Below are 19824 nucleotides of genomic sequence, written 5' to 3'. Positions count from 1 at the left end.
TTAACCTCCACCAACAAAGCATTTTGCAAGTTTTATTTCCCAGCATTTAGCTCCTTCCATCTTCCCATAAACTCTGACTGCTGAAGAAAAGTATTCCCATAGCATGATGCTGCCACCGCTGTGTTCTTTTACCAAGTTAGGCTTTAGTTTTGTTAGTTATTCAGTTTAATTGGAGGCCACGTTTGGTTTGTAGTTGCCTTTTAGTCTTTCCTTATTTGACCCAGGGCAGCTGTGGCTACAAATGTAACGCATCTCCATGAATGACTGAATGTAGCGTAAGGTGAATTAAATCCAAACGAATACAAGTACATCTCAAATAAATAGAATATTGTAAAATGTTTATATATATATATATATATATATATATATATATATATATATATATATAGATAGATAGATAGATAGATAGATAGATAGATAGATAGATAGATAGATAGATAGATAGATAGATAGATAGATAGATAGATAGATAGATAGATAGATTACAATATTTTTTGTCTCTCATTTCAGAAAGAGAAACTCATAGTTGTAAAAGTTTGAAAATCATTAATATTTCCAGACTTTATTCCTTGGACGACTGTCTAAACGTGGTATCCATCCATCCATGGTATTAAAATTACAAAAAAAAAATGGATCAAGTCTGGAAAAGTATTTAATTTTGACATGAATAATGCTGTTGTGGGATTTTGACCCAAGCGTTGGTTGTACTTATGTATTAAATGAGGATATAATTATTTCTCACACAGGTCAAATTATGTGAAATGTTTACATGAGTTTGTTCCTTGTTTACTTTCTCTGCCTCATCTACTTACTGAAAACAACATAGTTGTGATTTTTGTATGTTTTCATGATAAAATATTATTTATGCTCAACTTGAATCTACAAGAATTGGACCTAAAGGTATATAAAAAAAAAACTATAGGCTTTTAACACAAGACGTAGCTGAATCAAATTGTATTGTATTTCAATTATTATTTCTTTTGGATTTCCCATGTTATCCTATTATTTTCTTTTGTTTCAACATTTCTCTGAATCTTTTCCATGCCGCCGCTTCAGATTCGTTTTGTGCCATTTGTTTGCTTCTGAGAAACTAGCAACAGAAACCTGGCTGATGTTCAAGAGCTGATGTCACCTGCACCTGAAAACACACAAACAGCATCACACACACACACACACACACACCTTTTAGCACAGACACAATGTGTCCTTTGTGGCCTCCCGGCAGAAAACCAAAATCCAGGTGTTTAGAGCGACTTAGGCCAGGCATGCATTCGTTAACCTCGGCCCAGATTTGCATGGCTTTTGCATTTTTGTGGAGTTGCAGTTAGAACTGATCAAAGTTTCCTGTGTTCATGAAAAAGTGCTTTACATAAATGAGTCACAGTTTGAAGCTCACACATTTGGGTAACTTCCCCAAAAGAAAATAAGAGGTGCAGAGGTGACGTCGCTGTCTCTGGATCAGCTCGTGATGTCACACTGACGGTCCACGGGTTCAGCCGGCATGTTTAACAAGTTCTAGTTACTAAACATGTTCTTTGGGTGAAAAATGGCAGACCAGGCACCCCTTTTAGCTGCATGTCTTCCGTAAATCTTTCCCTGCCCGTTTCTTGTCTAACTACTATGAATACACTGCAAAAATGGAACGAAAAATAAGTAAAATGTTCTTAAAATTAGTGTATTTTTCCTTGATTTGAGCAGGTAAATAAGATGATCTGCCAATAGAATAAGATTTATGCACTTAAAATAGGAACAATCCATCTCCATCATCTTATATCAAGTGCAGTATATCTAATTATCTTATTATCTTATTTTAGAGGTAAAAATACTCATTCCATTGGCAGATAATCTTATTTACCTACTCAAATCTAGGACAAAAACACTAATTTTAAGAACATTCTACTTATTTTTAGATCCGTTTTTGCAGTGTAAAGGCCACTCGTGCCACAAAAATTACACGTATTGCTTTTAATATGTTATGCTTATAATCCCAACTAAGACCGTGTGTGTTTTGAAGGGCGCTGCATGCAGACGGAGTGTGTGAGAGCGTGCTGTACGGGCTGCCGCTCGTGATCCAGCCCACCACCTGCTGGCAGCTGGACTGGGACGAGATGGAGACCAACAACAGCCTGTTTCATGCTCTCTGCCAGACGCTCCAGGTGTGTAAACTATTTAACTCAATGTTCCCCCTTTGTGACAGCAGCATTTAAGGTTTGAGCAACAAAAGCTGGCATGTCTAAGATCACTCAAAGAGCTTGTTTTTCTTTTCTATCTCCTGTGGCAAACTACAATATTTTTGAGAGTCTGTAAATAGCTAACTCCAGCAGAACAAATAGTCCCCTCAACATTATTCTAACAGCCATTATTATTTTTATTATTTTTTATTTCTGCAAGAATCTACAAAAACATTTTGGTTTAATGATAATACAGTAGAAGGGCTTGCTTAGGTGGCGCAACCCTTATACGGAGACCTTAGTCCTCCATGAGGCTGACCCGGGTTCGGCTCTGACCTCGGGTCCTTTGCCGCATGTCTCTCCCGCTCTCTCATACCCCCTTTCCTGTCAGCCCACTGTATGAAAAACGAGCCACTAGTTAAAAAAATAAAGCAATAGGAGACAGCAGCCATTTTTAAGAAAGCAAATTCATAGATATACGATACTGACCCTTGGGTTTTGTGGCTTGCCTCGATCAAACGGCTGAAAAAGCTGCCCAGTCTTACATAAAATAAGAAGTCAGTCTTGACACTCCAACCTGACAAAGCTAATAAGGAAATTTAAAGAATAAAAGAAAGGTAGACAAACCATGAGAAAACAGCATATGGTGCTTGATCACAAAAATATGCACCTTCTAAGCTCTCTGTGACTGATCTATATGGAGTTCTCCCATTGAGCCCGTTAGCTGCGTTTCCATTGAAAATGTGCGCAAAATGTTTTCAATATTCCACTAAGGTAAAAAAAAACAAAAACAACACAATTTTGTTTCCTTTAAAGGGACAGTGTGTAACTAATTTGGCTTTTAATTAGAAAAAAAAGTATTGCTTTCATAAATACATGTTCTGGCAAAGTATAATAACATCACATCGAAAATGAAAGCATTCTCATAACTTAGTTTAGTTAGTTAGTAGAATTAGTTGTTTATAAATACATAGGTGGCATTTCTGATTACAGTAGCCAAAAGGGGAGAAACTTGTCAGCCATAGATGTTTTCCCTGTCCAAGACGTGCTATCGGTGGAAGAAGGGAATAAAACAAGCAAAGACGACCGTAGATCATTCTATTTGCCATTTTCTGTTGCAATGGAGGACCATCCATTCTCTTTGCCCGGCGAGAAGGAAAAGAAAGTAACCAAGAAAAGAAAAATAAGTGATCATTGGGAGAAATGAGAGTCTATATCAGAGCAGCTATTATTACCAGGTGGAGACGGTTCAATTTAAATCGGATGCAGAGGTTGCAGGCTTTCTGCTGGACAGGTAAGTTAATTCAATTTAACAGTGAAGTTAATTTTGGCTTTATGTTGGAAACAGTGTAGTCAAGGAACTACTCTGCCCTCCTGGCAGAGACGGCTAGTTTGTTTGTCTTTGTCTCCCTCTCACTTCATCAGATGATCTGAGTCTGCAAGTCATCAGAAACCATTTCACTCGATGACCGTAGCTATTAGCAGTAGTTTGATACCAAATACATGGAGGACATGTTGACCATGTCACATTTATGATACTCCACGGTTTCTGCAGTTGTTATTACGTGCTTTACGAAGTGGTCGTTTGTAATTCATTTAGCGCACCAGTAAAAGGGTGTAACTCTTTCAGACCGGGGCTTTCAATAAAAAATGCACTTGAGATCACACTTGAATAGGTTTTTTCATGCGATAACTAATTAAAAAACACGCTGCGCCATCTTCCTCTTACGTCTTTTTCAGCCTGTAGTAATGACCAGTTGTTGAACATGTGACTCGTGTGATTCTAAAAAATGTTTGCATTGCAGTTGTGCAAAATATTTCAATTGGGCAGAAAAAACACCTCATCCTTGCGCAAAATCTTTTTGACAAAAAACAAATGAAAAAAAATTACAATTGCCGTAATTTGATGGGGAAGGGAAACACAGTTTATGTGGCCTGGGCTCTTTGTAGTTTCTGAATCATGAACACTGACCTCAAGGAAGTGAGGCTACTTTGGAACAAGTCCCCCACTGTTCCACGCATCTCCAATTGTGGATAAGGACTGAAACATTTTAACATTTTACTGGAACATCTGACAATCACAAGAAACCAAAAGCTGTGCTGAAAAATTCACTGCTTGTTTTCGTTCCTCCTTGTTGCTAAACATGAAGACAGGGTTTCTCTTTAAAAACTTGACAGGTATATTATATATGAGCCCCATCAACACCCCACAGATCTCCTAAGAAGCAGACTATATGTACAGTTTGGAGGTGGGGGTGCTTCCCCTCAGCTGAGTGAAGGGTACACCAACCATTATATGTGAGCACATAATAGGGCACACACTGCATTATTATTATTATTATTATTATTATTGAAGAACAGATTTGCAAGAAACTTTATTGCAAATTTTTTATCTTATGTTTTAGTCTCAATCTGGATTAAGGGCGGCCTTTACACCTTGAAATTAAAGCAGAAATGTGGGGTTGCTTCAGTGTGTTTCAGATACTTCGGATGTTGAGGCTTGGATTTGGGAATGGCAGGTTTGCTCATCATTGTGTCCAGTGTCCCGACAAACTGCTGTTATCAACGCGGTTTGATAAGAATGTCTTTCTCAGTCATGTGTGCATCCATTCAAAAGGTCACCATCAGAGTTTATTCTGCTAGTGTTCTCTCGGACTGATTTGAGTGGAAAAAAGTGCACACGTGTGGTTTATTGCCAACGCTATCTCTACACTTGCCAGACCTATTATATTTTAAGGTCGAGTTTGGTGGAAAAACCTGTAAAAATCCAGCTCCATGGATCCCTCAGTTGATTTATTTCAGACTCAAAACTGGAAAATCTCAACTTCTAAGTCCGAGTGGAGCAATATATCATCAAACATTTGAAGTCTGACCCTGCGGTTTTCATTGTTAAGCAGAAATAAAGGAATAGACCTTGTTGGTGCAGTACTTATTGAGAGATTTGGAACAATCCAGTGTCCACACTAATAATATTTTCTATTTAATTGTGCTATTCTGTCTCAGTATGCACACTTAATAAAACATGCATGAAAATTAACTTTTGCAACTGGTTGATTTCTTTCATCTGCCTTAATCTGCCATGAAAGCTTTGCACAGATTTCCCATATTTCTCTGTATCTCCCTTCTCCACCTTCAGACTCAAGACCTGTTCCTGCTGCTGAAGGTGGAACCTGATAAGAGGTCCATAGCTGGAGGCTCAGGTCTGTGTGCTGAAAACAGATCACAGAAAGCCGACGCCACAGTTTATGAGTCCATGCGTGTTTTTTTGCGTTCATATCCTCTTATCATACCTGTGTGCAGGTGTCTACACCCACTATATCCTCCAGCCGTCTCCATCTCTCTCCCTCCTCCTGAAGCCCGTCGCCTCCAGAGAGCTGCTGCTGCCTTGCTCGTTGCCCGTCTCCAGCCAGGAGGCGTCGCCTAACGCCATGCAGACCATACAGGTTCAATACCCTTTGCCTATTTGACTGGAGGTCACACATGACACTACGTTTTACAAGGTTAAATAAAGAAATCCTGGAGACAGACAGGCCGGATGGCTGAGGCTTGATCAAGGTCCAGGGAACAGGTTGAGGTCCAGAAATCAGAGACTTGTTAGGTATACGACAATGGCAAGGCAGGAAAATCCAGTCAATCGCGAACAAGGTGGTAATCAGGCTAAATGTGGACATCTACTAACTAAAAGCTTTCAATAATCTGGCGCTGTCTGCAGCGGGCTGATAAAGAGCAGGGAACAGATGGGTGTGTGGCAGACAGCAGACAAGCCACAATCATAACAAGATACCAAAGAAAATATTCTTAATATGTCATAATTTTAATGTGCTTTTTTATATACTTATTTTTATACTACCTATGACTCAAATGTGGATGTTTGTTGTACAGCTCTTTGTGACTTTGTATCTGTTAAAGGCACTTTCTGAATAACTTTCACTTACCGATTTACGGATTAATATTCAAACAAGTTGATCAATACATTTTGCTGGACATTGCAGTGTTTAGTAAATCACCACAGGTCTGCATCATTCTTTTATTTTTATGTATAACTTTATAATAAACATAAAACGCAGTATCTCTTATCAACAGCCCGGTATGATAAAGCACATATGCACACACTAATATCATACTGCAATAAGCCTAAACTCTAGCTTTATACTTATTTATACAGAAATACAGATATACTTTGTGAGAGTAGATCTTTGACTATGTTAATAAGAAAAATGGGATTTTGTGCTGGTTTCGTTGAACTTCCTGTGTTTCCTGTGTCTCAGAGTTGTCTCTCTCAGCTGGACGAGGATCTGGTGTTGAACCCTCTCCTCCTGGGAAGTAACCTCTACCAGCACCTCAGGAGCAGAGGGCTGCTCTCACAGCCGCGATACCCCTACAAGTAAGTCTCTTTATCTCTTTTCATGGGGAAATATAGAGCCACTACAATACATATTTACATTGGTATATATATATATATATATATATATATATATATATATATATATATATATATATATATATATATATATATATATATATATATATATATTCGTGGGTGCGTTCTCGAATATACTATAACGTGCTCATGTGTCATGTGTCAGTGCACGTTTTACATATTGTGGCCACGTTTAAGTAAATCGTGCACACAATGTTCTATAACCATGTTCACTATGTTGTGCTCTCGTTTGAGTAAATGGTGCACTCGTTTAATAAATTGTGTCCTCGTTTTACTATGCTTAAAATGAGAGCTCAATTTAGTAAAATGAGCTCACACTATAGTAAAACGAGAGCACAATTTAGTAAATTGTGCACACAATTTAGTAAAACAAGAGCACATTCTCTCAACATGCAAAACATTTTGCGATTACCCCTCTAGGGCTCTGTACATATATATATATATATATATATATATATATATATATATATATATATATATATATATATATATATATATATATATATATATATATATATATATATATTGATGGGTGTATGTAGATAGATAGATATAAACTGGAAAGAGAGAGGAAAACACAACCTTTAATTTGAGCACATTTACCGTATTGGGTGAGAGGGAGGAAAGGGAATCGTGTAACAATAATTGGCACCAGCAACCATTCCTAAACTATAAATGTAATTAAAGCTGTTTTTATATATTACTTTTTGAAATCAGAGTTTTTAGACTTTTAATTGGTAAACCTCTACTTCCTGTTTCTATGGGGTCTCAGAGCAGGTTCACGCTCTTCAAAATAGGAAAGACAAGGGAACACGGCAGCACCTTTCAGGCAAGGCAGATATGCGTTGCTCTTCAGAAATCAGTAAAGCAGTGGATGGAATTGGCTACTTGGTGAAACTTACTTTTATATAGGCGGAGGAATGGTTAAAAAGTTTAAAAGTAAACTGGAACTCAGAGAAATGAGGAAAAGCGACGACATCAGTGTCAACGACCATCATGAACAGAGTGGGCTAAACCAAAATATCGTTTTACTATTTACAAACCATAAACCAGGAACTAGGAAAAGAAAAAGAGAAGAAAAAGGACACTTCACCTTTCTGTACGCAGGAGCGCTGTTTATATTGAAAACCCCCTTATCTGTCCTGCCATCACAAATATAAACAACGCTGCAAATTTGACTGGAACTGTGTGCTTTAGTCGGATGAGATTGAGCTTTTCAGCAACAAACATTCAGATTGGGTTTGACTTGAAAAGTACAGTGGAGGATCTGTGATGCTGTGGGTCTGTTTGTCTCCCAAAGGCCAAGGAAACAAGGTTCATTTTAAAATACAGTTCTGGTAAAGTTTTCCCCAATAAAACTAGTTTTGCTGTTAAGGAAATTAACAACAGTTGGACTAAAGTTGCAATAATGAGACAACAACAAAAACGGGAATAGTTTTGTTGCTGGAGGCCACAGATGTTTTTCCTTATTCATTTTTGTTTTGACTGCTGTCAAGTAGTTTTGCATATAGCCAGGTTCAGTGTCATATGCCTGTGCAACCGCTGCAGTGTCTGGAGCCTGCAGAGATTGCACAGGCACTCCAACTCCACCAGGATGGCACATCAATGCCAGAAAGGTTGCTGTGTCCTCCCAGCACGGTCTCAAGAGCACGGATGAGAGTCCAGGAGACTGGGAGAGCTGGACAGAGCTGTCAGAGGTCCTTCAACCCATCAGCAGGACCGGTGTCTGGTCCTTTGTGCAACAAGGAACAGGATGAGTAGCCAGAGGCCTGCAAAGTGACCTCCAGTGGGGTTAAATCAGTAGAAACAAACTTCATGAGGGCCTGACGTCCTCTTGTAGACCATTGCCCAGAACCATGGCGCTCGACTGGCTCCTATTTTTGAGCTGTGGGTTATCATTGAGGCTAATTCTCCACACATGGCCACATCAACTGAGACAAAAATCGACCTTCTTCTATAGCAGTATTTGGTAACACTTTATTTGAAGGCGTGTACATAAGACTGACATTACACTGTCATAAACATGACTTAACACCTGTTATGAACATAAATGACTCTTTATGAATGTTTAGGACTGTTGTCATTAATTGTCATTCGGTTAATTATGACACTATTAAAGCAAAGTTGACATTGTTTAAAATGTCAAATTAAGGGCTTGTCATATGCTATGACAAGCCCTTAATTTAACAAAACCCCAAGCCCTTAAATTAACCTAATCCCAAATCAAAACCTAAATTTAACCTAATCCCAAATCAAGCCCTAAACTTAACCTAGTCTCTGTTAATGTCAAGTTGTCATAACAAAGACATTTTAAACAATGTCAACTTTGCTTTAATAGTGTCATAATTTACCCAATGACAATTAATGACAACAGTCCTAAACATTCATAAAGAGTCATTTATGTTCATAACAGGTGTTATGTCATGTTTATGACAGTGTAATGTCAGTCTTATGTACAACCCTTCAAATAAAGTGTAACCCAGTATTCTATAGAAATAAACCCTATCGATGAGTAGACAGCCTTATAATTGTTAAAGAAGACTAAGAGCTGTCCTATTTAAAAAAAAAAAGGGGGTGTACAAAGCGTAGTCAGCAGATGTGTAAAAAAAAACTGGGTACATATGATTTAATGTAAGAAAAAATATCCACCATAAAGAGGATTTTATTCCCTATGTCACAAATCCGCTTAAATAAAGGTTGACATTTTGAAGATTCTCACACGTATTTGCCGCACCGCAAAAAGGGAACTAAGATTAAGTAAATTTTTCTTGAAATTAGTGCATTTTTTCTTGATTTGAGCAGGTAAATAAGATTATATGCCAATGGAATAGAATTTTTTGCACTTAAAGTAGGAACAATTCATCTCCATCATCATATTTCAAGTGCAGAATATCTAATTATCTTATTTTAGGGGTAGAACTACTAATCCCATTGGCAAATATTCTTATTTACCTGCTCAAATCAATGACAAAAACACTAATTTCAAAAAAACCTTACTTACTTTTAGTTCCCTTTTTGCAGTGCGCGGTTGGCAACAACTGTGTAAGGCGCTGCGTGGTGGTGCATGTGCAGGCAGACGGTGTAAGACGGGGACATCAACGACAAAGTATAACAAAAGAGATAAGGAGTGACAGCATGGCGAGGTTAACACCGGGTATCTATCTCTTTACTTCAGGCTACAGTCGACAGCCGCCCACAGAGTGCAGCCTCAGACGACAGAGAGCAGCAGGAACGCAGCCGGCCGACAGCACCGGCAGGTACGATCAACAGATGGGTAAAGGTCGACGATTGTTCCTCACGGAGGTCATAAAATACATGGAAATACTGCCGGCGTGGCTCCAGAGCCGGTTGATGGCAGAGAAGTAGGACGGTTTATATTTAACCCCACTTCAGGATGTGCACTGGGTAACTTCCTCGTCTCGTTTTTTAGTTCCTTATTGACCCACTAGATGACAGTGTGGACTGCACACAGACAACATGAAAGCCTCATAAACAGTTAAACATAAAAAGTTGCTTTATATGATGCATGTTCCAGTTTGGGTAGCTGTCCAAAAAAAAAAAAAACGGCCTGCAGATGATTTTCTTTTCTTTTAGTTTGAACCTGTAGCTCAGAACGTGCCAGACTTAACGAGCAACAATCGTAATAATCTCTTTGAATGAAATGCAAATTTATATTCCAGTTTCCTTTTTTTGTTTTTTTGTCATTTATATTCCAAAAGTAAGGACTAGCTATTTACAGCAATGAAGTAGAAACATTCAAAAAACCCACAGGTTGACCTATTGTCAAATCCATTTAACTACAACCAGCAGATAGTTTAAAACGGAGAACAAGGAACTGCTCATCTATTTATTTATTAATATTATTATTTATTCTGTACTTGAAACAAAGCAGTCGTTCACGTAAATGTTTAGTTTAGACCCTAAAACATGTTAAAAAGTAAAGATTAGAAATCTAGTCTTTTTGTTTTTTTAATCCATGTGAACACATAAAGTGGCCTGAAGTTAAAAACTAAAAAAAAAAAACTGCGCAACTGTGATGATGGATGGAAAGATCAGAGGTCAGGTTGAGTCTAAACTTTTAACGTCAAGACAGAATGTCCTGTTGAGTCAAACTAAATCCTGGTGTTTTATGATCTCAAACGGATATCTGTCTGAATCGTTCTTTCGCTGTATTTTAATATTTCCACAGTGACTCATAAATGCCAATTAGGCGCACTGACAGGCCGACGCTGCGGGTATTTCAAGGTCGCTTCAAATAAAGACGACACTAGAGATTCTCCTCCGACTTCCAAAAGAATTTCCCTAGAAAAAAAACAGCTCATCCAAATACGTCTTTGCATTTCTGCAGTATTTTTAACGGCCCAGTTTGAGTTATGTTGCCACAGAGATCTCCACTTTTAGCGGGACTCCTACTCTGATTTCACACCATTAACTGTTATTCAAACTAGGCCCGTTTTTTTTTTTTCAAACCGTCTGCTGCTTAAAGAACTCACATTTCGTGCCGTCGGTTTAGTTCATTTTATCAGCAGAGGCTGGCTGACCCAGAGTATCATAGCATAGCTGCAGGCCGTGTGACTCATTGGGGCTGATAAGGCGGCTGACATGCAAATAGTTCGCTCCGGTGCAAGAAAATGTTCAGGGCTTTTTTTTAAAGGGGGTTGGGGTGGTGTAGCTTTTTTTATTTGTCTTCATTTGTTTTGGGTTTTTTTTTATTTCATGTATTAGTTTAGAATCAGCTGAACCTCGTTTTGTCATGAGCCTTAAAAAAACTATACTTACACTGCAAAAACGGAACTAAAAATAAGTAATATTTACTTAAAATTAGTGTATCTGTCCTTGGTTTGAGCAGGAAAATAAGATGATTTGCCAATGGAATAAGACTTTTGCACTTAAAATAGGAACAACTCATCTCCATCATGTTATTTCAAGTACAGGATGTCTAATTATCTTATTTTACGGGTCAAAATACTCATTCCATTGGCAGATAATCTTATTTACCTGCTCAGATCTAGGACAAAAACACAAATTTTAAGAACATTTGACTTATTTGTAGATCCGTTTTTGCAGTGTAAAAATAACCAAAATATTTTAGATGGATGGATGGATGGATGGATGGATGGGTCCTACCATCAGCTCTGAACATTCTCTTCATCTCAGATACGGGGAAATACAAACATTCCCAAAGCATAATGCTGCTAAAGCAATCAATCAATCAATCAATCAATCAATCATTCATTATTTGTCATTGCAACGGGCAGCTTACAGCGGATCAACCTGGGAAGGCCAAAACACACCAACCCGTTCCGATCTGATGGACAGATCCCTACAGATGTTTCTTCCTGACCTCCAGACTCAAAAAAAAAATTAAGAAATCACGAGAGAGTCTGTAGCATAAATCCCGCCAGCATGAACAAACCTGGCAGTAAACTGCTGAAAGAAGATCGCTGTTTCACTTTCTTATCTGATTTGTGCTCCTTCCATGGATAAGTACACAGCTTATTAAAATGTTTTATTGAGCTGTGTGTTTTCCGGGACAAACCTAGCTGGAAATTGTGTACATTTAACCGTTCTGAGATATTATTTTATTTTTTTGCCCCCAAAAGCGAACGTGTTTTACTTTGCAAAAATGTTTCTCTTCCTGTCAAACTCATGGATTTACCATCAAAATGCTGCAAATCTACAACCTGCATCTGCGCTATACAGCACAGCTGCAGGAAACCTCCAGCTGGTCTGCCTGGCCACATTCGCTTTAACCAGATCTAATTGCTACAATGCCATTTTTCGTCAGATTGGACGGGTTGGTGTGTTTCGGTGTTGCTCAGGGACCCATAGTGGCAGTCAGTGGGTTTCAAACAGGATACTCGCAGCCTTCTCAGAATGCAAGCACCACTGAGCTATATTATACACTGGAGTGCTGATTTTGCCGAAAAACTGAAGTCACTGGCCGCCATCTTGCTACTCCCTACTCTCACAGAATCCCATAGGATTTGGTTGCAACAACAAGCAGTTTTCTGGCAGTGTGAAAACGTTTCACAGGTAATTCTACAGTCAGTGGATGTACTAACACTATCAACTACTAGGAAATTAGGTGCTGAAATATTTTACATGTTATTCATATTAAATATATATATATGTATATATAAGTATGTGTATATGTATATATGTAAATATATGTATACACATATGTAAATATATGTTTTTGTACATTGTTATTTATATATTTATAAATGTTAAACATATATATTTAAATTAATAAAATGCAAAATATTTCAGCACATGACTTTCTCAGTACTTGATATTTTTAGAACATAACATAAACGTATATGGCATTTGACATTTTAAAAGTTTTAAGCCCCCCCTGAACATGAGAAAATCCTCGTTATTCGATGCTGTAGCGCACATATTCCCTAGTTACTGGAGGAAAATAGGGAGTACCAATATGGTGGCTGGTGGCTTCAAAGCGACTCGTTCTAACAGACGGTGATTAGCACTCCAGTGTATTATATAGCTCAGTGGCAAGCACGCTGTTCTCACCACTAGGCCACCCCTACCCAGTGGATAATACTGACTTGAACCCAAACATCAGAGGCTGAGGTTTAATACTCTGTTTTGTTTCAGCAGGAATGTAGGTGGATATTTCAGTGAACTCAGATATTTCCTAATCTTTTGGTCATGATTTGTTCTACAAGAAGGCATTAACATCAAGACACACGAAGCTGCAAACCCTTCAGAAGTGTCTGCTGCTGAAAATTGAAAAGGACTTGGAGATGCTGGGGATTGAACCCAGGACCTCATACATGCAAAGCAAGCGCTCTACCACTGAGCTACATCCCCACATACCTCTCTGTAAACTGGTACTGCTCCAACAGGACAAGAGCACTTTCTCACGTGTTGGCTGTGAACTACTAACCTGACTCTAGCCAGATGAATTTCGCTCCGCCTAGCTTCACTCACATCCATCTGGGACATCTTCATAGGAATTGCCTTTATTGAAGGCTGGGCCTTATCAAAAATCCTTGCGTATGATTGGATAAGCCACTTGTCTGTCATCTTTATCGACGTTTCAACCAATCACACCGAAGCTAACCCGTGACGCTGTGAGAGCGACGCAGGAAAAAACTAAACTTTTTTTTTTTAAATGTGTTTGCGGCTCTAGTGGCGTTTTATTGACAGTGAGCTGACAGGAAGAGGAGGGAAGACAGGCGGCAAAGTGCCACGGGTCGGAGATGATCCCGGGCCAACCGCGTTAAGGACTAAAGGCCTCCTAACATGTTTCGTGCTAACTGCTCCGCCGCGGGCGCCAGAAAACAAAACTTGCCAAATCCGGTCGGGAGAAGGGTGAAAACATTGTTTCCACCAACAAAAGCCTTCAGAGCCGTTCTCTGATGTTCTTTTAATGAAACAATATTAGGTAGATTGGACAACACGGAAGAAATAGCAGCATCAATGCTAACGCTTGCTTCCTCGATGTGAGCCACCATTGCTATCAAAACAGTCTCACGTCACGGTCGCTTCTCCACTACGTCACATCTATGAAACTCCAGCCCTGCGTCCTGATTGGCTAGACAATAAAATTGGTTGGAGAAATCACTCTCTATGGGAGAGGTCCCAGATGGATGTAAGTGAAGCTAGGCGGAGCGATATCAATCTGGCTAGAGTCAGGTTAGTGACCTACAAGGTTTAGGACAAACTCCAAACTGGGCTCTTTATTAGTGATATCTCTCCTCTTGCCATGTTTCCATAAACGCTACATTGGTGAAGTACATCTCTAATAGCAGTCCTGTCCACAGATCCTTACAGCTGGACTGGCGGACAGCATTTACTGAAAAGAAAAGAGCTTCTCAAAGCAATTAGTTGCACTGGATTCAAACTTGTATAAATTGGTTGGGTCCTTGCTCCTCCTCGCTGGACAAAAATCACCATTTAGATCTCCTCTGCGGTCACTGTTTTCCTCCTGGGTGGCCCTCATGATATGCGTTGATGCCCGAGTTGAGACTTCCCAGCACGACATAGTCGCTTTGTACCAGCTTTTTCCGCTGCACGCTCGGGTGTCTTAATGACTCTTTGTTTTAGATCAGTTGTCCTAATGCAGCTCGGAGGCCTGGTGTCCTGCACATTTTAGACGTCTCCCTCCTTCAACAATTTCCAATGCTGACTTCTTAACGACTAGGCACGTTCTTCAGAAGGATGCTGTTGTCATTTGAGCAGGGTAACGCTGAAAACACGGAGGAGAGTTGATCCTCAACACCTGGACACAGCTGTTTTGTAAAATAAGTTATACCTATCATGATTTATCACCCTGCATGCCCCTCATATTCAGTTTAATTTAATACATCCCGATCAGAAACTAAATATTTATGAAACGTGGAACAAATATGGTTCTTGGACTTTAGGTTTTTTCGTTGCATAAATGGACATAATGTCCGCGTTGTCTCCATACAGCCTCAAAACCGCCAGCTTGGATGCAGCAGCAAGGTCAGGGCCACTGTGGCTCCGCTGCCCTCTTCCTCCTCCTCCTCCTCCTCGCTGGGACCCCCTCCTGCAAAGGCCTCCCGTCCCGCCCTGAACTTCCTCGGCAGCGGCTGCCGACGGGGCCCGGCCCCTCCTGCGCAGGAAGAAGACAAAGATGACAGTGACTGCGTGAATTCAAAGTGAGAGCAATGTTACGGTGAGTGGAAGAAAGGAGTCAGAGAGATGAGGGGTTTCCCTGCGTTAACACTAAAGCTTAGTCAGCACACAAAGCCCAAATACACGCGCTCATTTGGCTAATTGGTCTCGTTGTTAAACTTGTGAGCAGCCACGTGGCTCATAAAGCACTTAAATACATAGTTAAAGCTAAAAAAGAACAGATAAAACGCTTTAATTTGAAGCTTTAGTGCCCTGAGAATCTATACCATTGAATTCTTTCTCACTTTGTGAAGTTGCAACCACAAACTTCAGATCAACACGCAGTGGAGCTCAACGGCGAAGTGGAAGGAAAAGGATATTGTTGTCATTTATTTTTACACAATGAGTGTCTGAAAAGCACGGTGTGCATTTGTCTTCACCCACCCCTCTGAAAAAATACTTTGTCTGGAGTGCAAAATATTGGATTTTTGTTTATAATACAACTCAAACTCTTTCGCACTGGATCGAAAGCGCCGGTGAACATCAATCGGTTTAAGGACCTTGACTGGGCCATCCAAACAAATCCAAAGGACCAAATGTAGGATTGGTCCAATATTTACCTCCGTACCATCTTCCCCTCAATCTAATCAGCTTCTCCATCTCTGAGGATGAACGGCATCCATCCATGGTATGTTCAGGATGCATGGCTCGTTTGTCTTATATTTATGGGGAGACTAAATTACACTCAACTGGACTCCAGTTACTAATTCAGTGACTTTTAAAATAAAGCTGGTGGCACTGGATTTTATAAGCAAGGATAAGACCGAATACAAATGCACACAAAGACATGTATCGTTTTCATTTCACGTCACTATTACACCCTACTTTGTCTAATCTAATCCCATGAAAGCTCAAACAAATACACCAAAGTCTGTAACATCACAAAAAAGGGAAATAGCCGAAGGGGTGTTAATACTTTTGTAGGACGCTGCAGGGCTCATGCCATCCTTTTAAGTCCACATTAACTCTCTTCACAAAAGCATCCTTAGTAGGAACCGAATCTGGCATCTAAGGGTGGGAAATGATGAATGTGCCTCAGTGCCACGTGCAGACTGCTGAGGCAGCACACTTCAAAACTACGGCCCATAAAGAGTGAAAAAAAAACATGAAATGAAGGGAAGCAGCAGGACAATGAAGGCTTCCTACAGTAACGAGGAGGGGTGGGGGGGAAAGAACAAAAGATGGCTGATGTAGGAGATCAGAGGCAGATTAAAGCTTCTGGATGTACATAAAATCACTTCCTGCTCTTAATTTAAGACCCCCCAAAAGATAAGAGCAAAACACATCAAACAGACCATGTCTGGACAGTAATGTGCGCCTAAAGCCCTGTAGACAAAAACACACGCAAGTGTGCGCTTCTTTTTTTTTTTTTTTTTTTTTCCCATTTTGCCCTTAAACCCCAGTTTGAACACAGCTTCTGTGTAATAATGAAACACAGAATAAAGCAGCAGACAGAGGGGCCTCTCTGCTGGCCCTCACCCCCACAGAAAAGCTCCCAAAAGCCTGGGAGAAGAACAGGGAAAGTGATAAAAATCTCCCGCGCGTGACTTCTGCCAAACACTGAATGTAGAAACTTTGCAATGAAGGAAAATTACCGAGGTATTTTTGTAAGCCGGGGGGGGGGGGGGGGGGTTACTTTAAGTTCAGGAAGTGGCTTCATATTTTTTTCACCTCGGCTAGAATTTGCACACATTTAGAGCATAATTGATGTTCCTACGCAGATGCTGGTCATTCAGACGTCTCTGTCGTCACTTGTTGTAATTTATTCCTCCACGTCGTTCTGACACACAGACGCTCACTCAGACCTAATTAGGATCCCGCCATTCCACCCCCCCACCCCTCGCTGAACCTTATAGCACCAACGGATGACTTATATGACATTGCAGCTCTTCTGCGTTCATAAATTCACACCACAATGAAACTCTTGTCCTCAGTGAGTATATGTTTGGCGCTTAGAAACTTTTCCGCTGACATTTTATCCTCATTCTCTTCTCCAGTGTCCTTTCTCTTTACTTAAAGTTTCTGTTTTAATCACCTAAAAAACAGAGAAGTTGAGTCAGTGTGTGCAGATTTCATAAATTTGTTCAGACAGAACAACAGCAGCCTCTCTGTCCCCAGGAGCGGGTCAAAGGGTTGGAGCGGGAGGTCATTCGGTTTGATCTTAACACTGTTAGACACACTTCACATTAAAGGCCGCACATTTACATCAGATGGGAAGAGCTTAAGACAAAAATTGTGATTGTTTGTGTTTCGAAAGTTGTGGCAGTCGTTAGATTATCAATTTCATGTTGATATTTAGCTTTTCATGACATAAGTATCCTTCTATTACAATATGTTTGTATTTGATGTTACAGTTAATTGTTTGCATTGTGTTCAGTTGCTATTATTCACGTGATTTCATGGATTTTTTTCTGAAGACAGAAACAGTTCATCTTTTATGTTAAAATTTTTTTTACTGTTTATATTTAAATACTTGTGTGTTTTTACTGTGTTCTATATTTATATTTTCTCTGTAGAGCCTGGGTTACTAAATAAAAGTGACATTTGGAACATTTTTGTGACATTAACTGACTTGCAGCAAGAAAGAAAGCATTTAACGATGGCTTAAACATCGGAAAAGATGTGCCGCGTGGTTAGGTCCAACTTTGTTTTATTTTTATTTATCTAAACAGTGAAAAAATCACTGACGTTTGTGTTAATTTCTACGCTGATGACACTGTGGTTTACTACCATGCAAAAACTGATACTGCTGTGCCTACGTATCTGCAGTCTCCCTTTGAATTTGTTCAATCTGACTTTTTTCTTCGGAGACTACTCTCAAATGCTGATAAGACAAAGGTCATGCTGTTTGCTAACTCCTCCTTCCATAAATAAAATTACAGCTACACCAATAGAGTCTGTTGCGATAAGAACTGACAAGTTTTATTTAAAGCTATAGTTGGTAATCCTGTTCAGAAACCCTTTTTGTTATACTGGATGAAATGGTCTTTCTCTCCTGATAGTAGTTTATAAATGATATATCCAGAAAAGGAGGTTAAAAATTTTGATCTCTGTGAAAGCTGTAGGCCAGTAAAAACTCTAACCAATCACTGCTCTTTGCACCGAAGAGCAGTGATTTGCTACTGTTTTGGTCCTGCTGCCCCCCCCCCCTCTGTCCCTCAGGTTCTGGGGGTATCACCTTATTTATTGTTTGTCCCTCAGGCCAATCATTGTGAAGCACTCACGTGACGCCAATGTGAGTTCTTGTTCCTTGTTAGTTTCCACTTGCTGGCTGCACATGCGCACTTCTAGTGTTTATGCAGCCGGTTAGCTTAGTGGTTAGCTTAGTGTTAGCTTCGGTGTTAGCTGGTCATTGTAGCTCCACTGCTCTTACCGTATACTTTGAACACGGCTGAGAGTCGCAAGAAGTAAACTACGCACAAGTTTAAGAGAAGAAGAGGAAGGGCTCAGTAGAAAGACATAAGACCAGAGTGGATTTGGGAGATTATTTCATGCGAACCCCCTGAGGAGCGGGAGAGCAGGTAAGACGGTCTTTTGAGCATGCGCAGTCATTTAAAACGGGACTTGGTGAAACTTTCAGAAAAATCGGCAAACCAATGCACGTGTTGTAAAGAAGTTGAAGAACAAAGTAGGATTTCTCTTCAGAAATAGATCTTTATTTTCTATTATCTTTGTCTTAATAACCTCCCTGCCTCTGTAGATACTGTGATGTTTACTCGAATCCTACCACCTCACTGCATATGTAGGATGCTTTCTATCGTGGAGGATTATGGTTCATAATGGGGTGTAAAATGGTCTCTTAACACTGTAATTTCTATTTCTCAGGTGAACTGGCGATCATTATCAGTCCATAGATTCGCTAGCCTCGTGAGACCATCCTGATCTCGCGAGGTTTCAAGGTTTCACTCGCAGATCAGTCTGGATACTCTCCGTTAAAGAAAATTTGGAGCCGTTCACCAAACGAACGTCCAATCAGCGTTGGCTTTGAGGCGGGTTGAGGTGTGACGCAACGGGAAGCGCGTCAGTTCAGTCTAAAGAACATGGCGGCTTCAGCCGATGAAACTAGCGTTAGCGTGGCTATCGAGCAAGTTTTATCGGAATTACAGAGTATTTCTCTGCTGAGCTAACGAGCCTTTACCTGCAGCAGCAAGAGTAGCCTGGCTTGTGGTTGTGTTTTCGTCGTCGCTCGTAACAGAGCGACGACGAATCTGATTGGTTTATTTGGCCCGTCTATCACCAACATAGGCCAATCAGCTGACCAGTATTTTCGCCCCTTCCCAAAATTACTTCAACGGAAGGTTTCCAGATGGATATGCGGAGCAAATCTATCTGGCGGAGTCAGGTAATAGATTCGCACTGGTACATTTTCATCTATAAAGCTAACCTTGGATTGTTCCCGCCATATTTCTCCTCCTACATGTCACTTAATGCAGCCACAGACTGCTTTTTTAGGACATTATCTCTTTCAAGTACGACCTTGGAGCACTTTACAACAGGAGCTGAAACTATTCACTATCTTTCCTCTCGGACACATTAAACTCATTT

At 39.9% G+C, this 19824-nt stretch overlaps 1 protein-coding gene and 1 non-coding gene across 2 annotated transcripts in view; one reads left to right on the top strand and one right to left on the bottom strand.

The window, feature by feature from the left end:
• The window catches only part of LOC105926146 (meiosis 1 associated protein), a 33697-nt gene extending 18031 nt beyond the window's left edge, over positions 1-15666 (top strand). The window contains exons 4-9 of the mRNA XM_012862367.3: positions 2015-2156; positions 5308-5371; positions 5472-5614; positions 6440-6555; positions 9788-9869; positions 15055-15666. Coding sequence (XP_012717821.3) covers positions 2015-2156; positions 5308-5371; positions 5472-5614; positions 6440-6555; positions 9788-9869; positions 15055-15267 — 760 coding nt within the window. The 3' untranslated portion in view covers positions 15268-15666. The remainder of the gene's footprint in view (positions 1-2014; positions 2157-5307; positions 5372-5471; positions 5615-6439; positions 6556-9787; positions 9870-15054) is intronic.
• trnaa-ugc lies at positions 13375-13446 on the bottom strand. Its single transcript has one exon. It is a non-coding gene; the product is annotated as a tRNA-Ala (tRNA).
• Positions 15667-19824: the final 4158 nt, after the last annotated feature.

Source organism: Fundulus heteroclitus, chromosome 14 (assembly GCF_011125445.2).
Source record: "Fundulus heteroclitus isolate FHET01 chromosome 14, MU-UCD_Fhet_4.1, whole genome shotgun sequence".
NCBI classification, from domain to species: Eukaryota; Metazoa; Chordata; class Actinopteri; order Cyprinodontiformes; family Fundulidae; genus Fundulus; species Fundulus heteroclitus.
This window is presented reverse-complemented; position numbering and strand designations above follow the sequence as displayed.